Raw genomic sequence first — 10,114 nt, 5'->3', positions numbered from 1 at the left:
AGACGCCTCACTCTGACGTAGACACCAATGCCTCGCTCGAGCCTCCTCCTCCTCCTTCTGATCGCCACCCTCACCCCCCTTTCACGTGCCGCCCTCCCCGCACGTGGGAACTCCTCCACCCAACGCCGGCATCGCCTCGATGCACACCGCCGTCACCCACCTCGGCACCGTCATCCTCCTCGACCGCACCCACATCGGCTCCAACCTCTCCCTCCCCCGCTGCGCGGGTCCCCGACTGCTCCGCCCACTCCGCCCCTTCGACCCGCACCCGCTCCCTCCGCCCCTACGCATCATCACGACACCTGTGCTCCTCCGGCCAGTTCCTCCCGACGGATCCCTCCTCCAGACCGGCGGCGACCTCGACGGCTTCGCAAGTTCCGCAGATCAACCCTCCGCTCTCGCCGGCTGGATCGAGCTCAGCTCCCCGTCCCTCTCGCCGGCCGCTTGTACGCACCGATCAGATTCTGCCCAACGGCTCCGTCATCATTCGTCGGCGCCGCGCCGCCCTCCGTTGAATTTACACCGCCGCGCGTTCATCTCCGCTGCGACCGTTCCCGTTCCTCGCCGCCGCCGGCGACGAGCAGATGGACAACTCTACCCGTTCGTGCATTTGTTGCCAACGGCAACCTCTTCGTCTTCGCCAACTCCCGATCCGTCGAGTACGACCCCCGACAACGGTGACGTCATCCGGGAGTTCCCGCCGCTCGCCGCGGGCCCGCGCAACTACCCGTCCGCTGGCTCATCCGCCATGCTCCCCCTCACCCCCGGCGCCGGCGGTTACACCGACGCGGAGATCGTCATCTGCGGCGGGGCCCAGTACGGGGTCTACTTGCATCGGGACGCGGAGGCGGCGGCCGGGACCACCTGCGGACGGATGACCGCGACCGACCCGAACCCGGTCTGGGCGACCGAAGAAATGCCGATGCCGAGAATCATGGGCGACATGGTAATCCTGCCGACCGGAGAATTCTGATCATCAACGGAGCTTAGCCGGGCTCTCAAGGGTTCGAGCTGGCGTCGAATCCGGCACTGAACCCGATTCTGTATCGACCGGACCAACCGATCGGCCTCCGTTCATGGTGCTGACCCCGACGACGATCCGAGAATGTACCACTCGACCGCCTAACTTGCTACCGGACGGAGCGGTTCTACTGGCCGGTAGCAACCCGCACTTATTTTATAAGTTCGATTCGGAGTTCCGACGAGTTGCGGATCGAAGCGTTTTCGCCCGAATATTTGGCGGCGGATAAGGACAACATCCGGCCAGGATTGAGGTGGGGCCCGTCAAGGTTGGGTACGGGGTTGAGTTCGAGTCCAGGTGGCGGTGAGTCTACCGGCGGTGGGGATAATCGAGGTGAACTGGCTGAACGCTCCGTTCGTGACGCACTCGTTCGCGCAGGGCCAGAGGATGGTGCGGCTGCCGGTGGGGCCCGCGATGGCGGTGCGGGAGCGGGCGGTACGGGTTGCATCGGTATCGGGTCGGGTGCAGGTCTCCGCCGACCAGAGTGGCGCCGCCGGGGGTTTTATATGGTTTTCGCGGTTAACCAGGGAGTGCCAAGCGTGGCTTCATGGGTCCAGTTGGTAGGCTAGGGCCCGGGCCCGCTCCTTTTGGTGGGCGACAAAAATAAAAAATAAAAACCTTTTTTTTCGTCCCCCCGAATAAGAAATTGGGTCCAGTATTGGTGGGCTTGGGTGGAGAGAGGGGAATCCGAAATGTGAATCATTTGCTCGTGCTTGGTTTGTCTAATGGGATGCGGCGCTTAAAAGGCTTATTAGTAAAGTTGCTTGTATCTCTCGTATGGTTTCAAGTGTAAAAGCGTGTATATTTTGTTAAATAAACCAACTGTAACTAACTTTTTTAGCGGAAAGTATAAGATCCTTGTGACCGATGATGATTGCTTGTTGGATGGAGAATGATTCGTATTTTTTTATGGGATATCATAACGTATGATTGAAAATTGACGAGCTTTATTTAGAGGGAAAATGATAGGAACACACCCCAAACCATATCCCAAATCACACCCCCTCTTTCATATGTTACAATGCATCGGGCCTCACATGAGATTTTAAATTTTTAAAATCTCATGTGGGGCCCGATGTACTGTAGAATATGAGAGAGATGGTGTGGTTTGGGATGTGGTTAGGGGTGTGCTTCTAGTGCCTCCCTATTTGAGTGTGATGGAGAAAGCCAATGGTTGTTGGTTTTAATTTGTTTATAATTAAAAAAAAGGTATGGGAGAGGAGCAGGGGCGGAGTTATATTGAGTCTAATGGGGTCCCAGGACCCCAGTAAAATCTAAATATGTACCAGATATTACATATAAAAAACATAAGTGCAGCAATGGCCCAGTGGTTTAACACTCCAGGACCCCTGTAATCCACCAGAGTTCGAGTCTGCTGGGCTGCATATTTTCACGATTTTTTTGGACCCCATATGTGTTTTTAAATTATAGTTTGTTATTAAAATAATTTGTGCGTAAAATCTATATTATCAATAATTTTAGGACCCCGTATGTTAAAAATCCTGGCTCCGCCACTGGAGAGGAGAATGATTGAGAGGCTAGGATAAGGAAGATAAGGGACGAGGTCATAGCCATCGAAGTCTTTGTGAGATTTAATTAAAAAAAAAAGAAATATCATAAATTATTAGTCATATTCAAGCGGGGGGCTCATTTATTGTCCTTATTAAGATGGGGGATGGTGACAGAACATAATAGCGAGCTCATAAATTTTGTTTTTATTTTTGTTTTTCTGCTTGTTTTACTTCATTGTGATTTATTAATTGAATGATGATCATGCTTTTTTATATAAAAGAAAAAGGATGCGGTTTGAAAAGAACCCCCAACCGCCATTCCATTCCCTCAAAAACTGATGGATTACAAAATAGGAAAAATAAAAGGGCACACCCCCAACCACACACACTCTCTCTTTTCTATAAAATTTTAAAATCTCATGTGGAGCCCGGTGCACTGTAACAAAAAAGAGAGTGTGTGTGATTGGAGTTGTGGTTGGGGGTGTGTGTTGGATTTAAATCTAATTAAATCTATTTGTGGTCACATATGATTAAACTGTGTGTATTGCTATTCTTCATGATAACTCACTGAAGTGATCAATTAATTTGGGTTAATGGGTATTTAAATAAACCATGAGGTTATATATGCAGATACCAGGTTGTAATTGTAATTTGATGATGGGCTAAATTATAAATGTACAACATCTATATATATGGGGTTATGGTCCCCTAATTTAGGGTTAGCCACTCTCGTTCTCTTATCCCCATCTAAAGAGATCTTAAGGAGAGAAACCCTAAGATTAGAAGATCAAAAACCCATCTCAAATCCAAGCTATGAATTCAGGTATAAGCTTCCGCTCTTAAGTTTATCCTCTATGATTTAATCACGTTTATGTTCAACAGTGGTATCAGAGCCATCTGTGATTAATTCTTAGGGGTTTAAGTTTTTTAAAATTGGTTTTTTGATCTTAAATCTCTTTTTTTCAAACTGTTCACGGATGAACAGTAAAAGTTTATTTTTTAGTTGATTTTTTCTTTCAATTTTTGGGATCCATAGCATTCTTGAATTGTAAAGTTCAATTCTTTTTGGTTTGATTCCACTTTTGAGGCTTGGATCTAAATGATTTAGTTTAAAATCGAAAGAAAAATGGGTTTTTTTGCTTTGGTTCGTCGTCTTTCTCCAACTGCTCGCCGGAGTTGTATCGACGGCAACCCCCACTGTCAGTGGCGGCGGTTTTCAGATCGAGTCCCTAAGGGGTTCGTTAGCTGCAGCCCTAGTGGCGGTGGCGGTTCAGTTCTGAACCCTAACGGGTGAAAGAAAACTTAGGGCTTGAGGACTTACCAGTTCTCAGGTGAACTTCGGTTGATTTTCAGCGAACCTCGGTCTGATTCCAACGAACCTCGTGTTCGTTTTCTGACGAGCCTCGTGCTCGAATCCAACGAACCTCGCGTTCGTTCTCTGACGAGCCTCGTGCTCGACTCCAGTTGAACCTCGTGTTCAAAATTTCAGTCGACCCTCGTGTTCGATTTCAGTGAACCTCGTGTTCGAACAATTTCAGCGAACCTCGTTCTAATTCAGTGAACCTCAAGTTCAACTCAAGTAAGCTCGACGCTCGGTTTCAGGTGAGCCTCGTGCTCAATTCAGCGAGCTCGATGTTCGGATCTCAGGCGAACTTCGAAACCGAACCTCAGGGGAGCGTTTCAAAGCTAGACTTCTGGCGACTCTTGATCTCGGTGAGCTTGACCTTCGTCGACTTATTTGGGGAGATCAGACGAGCCTCGTGTTTGTCTTCAGGCGGAGCTTCGGCTCTGGTTCCTTAAAAGACGAGGCTGAGAATCGTCTTTGTTTCATCGGCTTCGATTTTGGGCATTTTTCTCTCTTTCCCGTCGGGTGAAAGAAGAGAACTGCAGTGGGGAATGAACAAGGGCACAAGCCGACTTAAGTTTATTAAGTTCTTGGGCCTGGACTTATCCAATTGAGTCCATTTGGTTATGGGCCCTCATTTAATTTAAAGATTGGTTATTTGAATATGGGCCTAATTAGGTGTGCTTAATTTAATCAATTAAGTTATGGGTCCTAATTAAGCTATGGAAAATTCTTTTAATTCAAATTAAGTTGTTTATTTGAATTAATTTTGGTAGTTAATCAATTATTTATTGAATATCATATCTCCATGATAGTATTTTGATGATAACAATTTATATAATGTGTGTTATACAAATGCACTAACTTTTATATGCAGATCTCAATATCAAAATATGAACAAGTGCAAGTTGATTTTAAAGCATTATGAAGTGAAGAAAATGAAGAACATATGAGATTGCCATTTTTCTTTATAATTTATAATCTACTTTGCATAAATTTTAAAAGAACACTATTCACCCCCCCTCTAGTGTTCTAGTGTATCTATTTCAGATCCTACATTTGGTATCAGAGCAAGGTGAAAGATGGCATTGACAAATACTTCACAATTCAAAGAAGGTCACTCAACAAATCGTCCACCGATGTTCGATGGATTGAACTACAATTATTGGAAGTGCCGAATGAAGATTTACCTTCAATCAATTGGCTACGAACTTTGGAATGTTGTGGAAACAAAATATGAGAAGCCAACAACTCCATTTACAGAATGGACTACTTCCCAAAGAAATAATGTAAATTTGGATTCAAAAGCAATGAATGCATTATTTTGTGCACTTGACAAGAATGAGTTCAATAGGGTGTTAACGTCCACATCTGCATACGATATTTGGCATACACTTGAGGTAACTCATGAAGGTACAAATAAAGTTAAAGAATCTAAAATTTCTGTTCTTGTGCACAGATTTGAATTGTTCAAGATGAAGGAAAATGAGACTATTGGAGAAATGTTCACAAGATTCACCGACATCACAAATTCTCTCATTGGTCTTGGAAAAACATATACACAAGTGGAGATAATAAGAAAAATACTTCGATCACTTACTCCACAATGGGAAAAGAAAGTTACCGCTATTGAAGAAGCCAATGATTTGTCAACTCTTACGGTTGAAAATCTTATTGGTAATCTTATGGCATATGAAGTTCAAATTAAAGATAGAAAGAATAATGAAGATACAAAGAACAAGAAAGTTCTTGCATTTGTTTGTTGGAAATTTGCAGTAAAAAGACAATGAAAGAAAAATTGACTTATATTTCTCTCAAAATCGATTACAATTTGGATTCCGATTACAAAAGAGAGGAGAATGAATTTGATTCTCCCCTTTGTATAAAACTGGGTTCTTCTTGGTAGCGATGAGATGCCTCCCTCGAATGCTCGCGTCGAGTTTGCTTCTCGTTGACAATCCGACGTCTTGATTCACTAGAACAATATCTTCTCCTCACGATTTGACGTTGTGGAGAACTTGCGTGGCAAGTTTGAAACTCTGGACGAGTTGATAACTCTGGACGAGTTGGAAACTCTTGAAAAAGAGTTGATTTGAACCGAGTATCGGTTCTCAAGCCAAGGCCGAAGGTTTCAAGGAATGCTCCAAAGGATGAATGCTGATCTCTCAATCTATGATGCTCCAAGATCTCCCCCTTTGCTGCCAAGTCCCAGATCCAAAAAGCCAGCCCTTGACCGAATTTCCCTTTTTTGATGAGAGAAAATCCCCTCCTTTAACTCAATTGAGTTTCTCGTATTTATAGGGGTTTAAGGGGGTGTAACTGCCCCCTTAATTTGCTCCTCAATGGGCTGAGTGGGGTGTAACCGCCCCCTCTTAAACAGCTCCCCAAATCGTGAGGAAAACAGTTTTGAAACCGTTCTGTTAGTGCTTTGAACGAGTCAAAACGTCAATCTGGGCGTTCTGGACCTTAACTCTGCGTCTTAGAGATAAGACACAGAGTTGGGCGCTTGTTGGGAGTTGAAAACGCAAGGGCCGTTTGCGTTCGGACCTTAACTCTGCGTCTTAAAGATGAGACGCAGAGTTGGACGTTCGTTGGGAGTTGAAACGCACAGGCCACGCTGTTTTAGAGATGAACTCTGCGTTTTAGGCTGAAAACACAGAGTTGGGCCTGTTTTAGGCTGAAAACGCACAGTTGGGCCGTTTTAGAGATGAACTCTACGTTTTAGGCTGAAAACGCAGAGTTGGGCCGTAACTCTGCGTTTTGATGTTATATCCCAAGGATAACCTCTGCGTTTTGAGGTTATAACGCTGGTTCGACCTGTGCGTTTTGACTCTGTAATGCAGAGGCGAACCTTAGGTGGGCTTGGCGAGCTTCAGGCTAAATCCAATGTTCAGACGAAGTCCGGTCTTGCAGACGGTCTTCGGAACATGACTTGTTGCGAAGAACAGGTCATAACTTTCAAACCGTAAGTCGGAATTGGACGAATTATATATGAAAATCGGCTATCTCGACGAGACGGAGCCATACAAACCTAGCCAACGGCTTGGGTTCGCTTCCTCCGTTTCGCCAAATTCCTTACGGTTTGAGAGATATCTGCATTTTAATATGAAGAGACCGTCAATTTGTAATCTCTTTTGCTAGAGCGTTGCAAAGATCGTCACCTTGTAACATTCGTCTTGGCTCTTTGAAAATATGAGAATCATCAGATTGTAACTCCCGGTGTTGATTGTGAAGGCTGTTGAATTAGAGCTTTCATCAGTTATCGTGAAGGTCGTCAGATTATAACCTTCAGCGATCTACGTAAAAGTCTTCAAATTATGACCTTCTGGAAGTCGTCAGATTGTAACTTCCATCATCGGTATTTGATGGGGGATAAGCTATCTATTGTGATTTTTAGACAGCCTACAGCATTCAATACTATTTCCGATAAAGAAGATTCAGATGATGATGATGAAGAAATGTGCATGTTTGCACGAAAATTTCAGAAATTTATAAAACGAGGTAATTTTAAATCTAAGAGTTTAATTTCAAATAACCCTATTCAGGGCCGGCCCTGGGGTAAGCCCACCAAGCCCCGGGGCTGGGGCAACCCAGGGCCGGGGGGCAACCCATTCCGAACGTTCCTATACCCCTCAAACTGTAATTTTCTTTGATTTTTAAAATAGACTTTGTACAAGGGCCTTTATGCAAAAAATGTTAGAGGTTATGTTTGTAAAAGAACTCGACCCCACCTTTTATTTCAGCGATTCCAACTCCAAGTCTCTGACCTCCCGACTCCCGTTCACAAAAAAGAAGAAAAAAAAAAAGAAACCCTCCTCTCCTCGTCCAGTCCCCCTTCCCGAGCCGCCGCCGGCGGCTTCGCTCCTCCCTACCGAAGCCGGCGAGCTCCGAGTCCGTCGACCCGTCCTTCAAGCAGTCAAGCTTCACTCCATCAGGTAAAAATTTTTAACTAAATAATTTTAGGGTTTTTTTTTTGGATAGAAATTTGGGGTTTTTATGTTTTGCAATGAAATTAAGATTTTGATTTTGAATCTTGGTTGAATCTTAGTTGTTGAAGAATTAAATTAGGGGTAATCTTGGTTGAATCTTAGTTGAAGAATTAAATTAGGGGTTATGATATTTTGGAATGATATTGTTTGTTTTAATAATAATGATATTGCTTTAATAATAATGAAATGTTTTGCAATGAAATTAAGATTTTGATTTTGAATCTTGGTTGAATCTTAGTTGTTGAAGAATTAAATTAGGGGTAATCTTGGTTGAATCTTAGTTGAAGAATTAAATTAGGGGTTATGATATTTTGGAATGATATTGTTTGTTTTAATAATAATGATATTGCTTTAATAATAATGAAATTGGGGTTTGTTTTAATAATAATGATTTTGCAATGAAATAATGTTTGTTTTAATAATAATGATATTGTTTTAATAATAATGAAATTGGGGTTTGTTTTAATAATAATGATTTTGCAATTGAGCTTTGATCTTCATTGCATATTTGGTTTATGCTTTCTACAAAGCTCGGTATCATGTCCAATCAATTTAAATGTGCACAACATTGAGGTTTAAATTCATGAAGAACACGTTGAGAATATATGCTACCAGTTAGACCTTGAATTTTAATATAACTAGGTAATTGAGCAGTCATCTCCACCTCTATCAAGACTCTGTCCTTGATTGATATAATGTTTGTTTTGCAATGAAATAATGTTTGTTTTAATAATAATGATATTGCTAATTGGGAAATTGGGAAGATAAGAGCCGGGTCTGTCCTTCATTGATATTGCTAAGTTTAGTTTATTGTGATTTCATATATGTTATATAATTATATTTACAGACTACAATACACTATGACGGGAGATGACAAAAACCGAGCAAGGATTAGAAAACAAAACTCTGGAGCTCATAATAGAAGAGTCAAGCAACGTCAAGATGAAATGGCAAAATCACTACATGGCTCAATTTCTAAGCTATTCAAAGCAAAAACACAACATTCTCTTCTCTTGAATCAAGTTGAAGAAGCTAGTGCCACTACCAATATTAGTGAAAATATGGATGAGGTCATTGAGGAGCCCATAAATGAAGTCACTTATGCGGATGGAAGTCGTAAGGAGGAAGCTAGTGATGAAGATCATGAAGATCCTGTGAATGAAAATGTTCATCCTGTCCCAACTCGGCCCTCAGGCGAGCCATGGTATGGTTGAGGTCAATGACTTGCTCCTCTAGCAAACGTTGTTGACTCACCCAAAAGTTAGCCGCAGACTCCGAATCCGCTATCTCTTTGGAGCGGGTTTCCTGTTCCAGGGCTTCCTGACGCCTGAAGTGAGCTAGACAGGATGCCATTTTAGACTCCGGACCTCCCCGTAGCAAGTCCTCTAGCACCATCATGCGTGGCTCCAAGAGACGGAGTTCACGCACGCAACGGGTAGCGAGACGGTTTTCACCTGATCGCCGTAAATCGGCCACGCGATCATAGAGGGACTGCCTGAAGCTGTCAAAGCTACCCATACCGAGTTCGACGAGGGAAATTGCCTGCCTTACAGCGCCTTCGAACTCTTCAATACGGGCCTGCCATGGTTGAGACTCGGAGGAAACAGACCTCTGGCCTGGAGCAAGCGCCGTGATGGGAGGAATTTCGAGGCAAGGTTCGGCTCCCAGCTGGGGAGCGGGATCCGAAGCAGCGGAGTTCGCACGGCCTTCAGATTCGTCGTCTGAAATCAGAATGGGATCGGCCGCATGCTCCTCGGCAGCCGGCACCTCCTCTCGACCTGTAAGACGCAACAAGCGATACAGGGAACAATTGGGGGAGGAACACTTACTAAACTCACACAAAGGTTGAAGCAAGAAGATACCTTCAGCGGCACCGGCTTCAGCAGCACCTGAAGAGGGTTTACTCTGAGGAGGACGATAGGCCCTCTCGAGGAAGAGTTAGGGTGTTAAATACCCTAAGAGTCCTAGGCGGTTACTCAGTACTTGATTAGACCGTTCAGGATTAAAGCAGCTAGAGAGCAAGACCGAACGGATCGGATCTGGACGGAAGAGATCTGGCAGTTCCTTGAGCACGATCTTCAACAAACGGCTCAAATCGGACGTGGGGAACGAAGAGGCCCACTACCTCGCATTTAATGCGAGGCGGCTATCCCACGTCTCCTTAACCGGCGTACACGTGGATTAACACGTGGCCCGCTAAAAGCGTAACCCGATCAGAGTCAGGATCGCCATTAGCATTTGCAAATCC

At 44.3% G+C, this 10,114-nt stretch overlaps 1 protein-coding gene across 1 annotated transcript; it reads left to right on the top strand.

Annotated features, from left to right (window-relative positions):
• On the top strand, positions 140 to 1,907 carry LOC109850359 (aldehyde oxidase GLOX-like). Its single transcript, XM_020420374.1, is given in 10 exon segments — positions 140 to 617; positions 620 to 672; positions 674 to 965; positions 968 to 1,079; positions 1,081 to 1,123; positions 1,125 to 1,198; positions 1,200 to 1,304; positions 1,306 to 1,456; positions 1,458 to 1,517; positions 1,519 to 1,907. Coding segments are annotated over 10 exon segments (1,440 nt in total). The 3' UTR covers positions 1,591 to 1,907.

This window comes from Asparagus officinalis, chromosome 7 (genome assembly GCF_001876935.1).
Source record: "Asparagus officinalis chromosome 7, Aspof.V1, whole genome shotgun sequence".
Taxonomy (NCBI): Eukaryota; Viridiplantae; Streptophyta; class Magnoliopsida; order Asparagales; family Asparagaceae; genus Asparagus; species Asparagus officinalis.
This window is presented reverse-complemented; position numbering and strand designations above follow the sequence as displayed.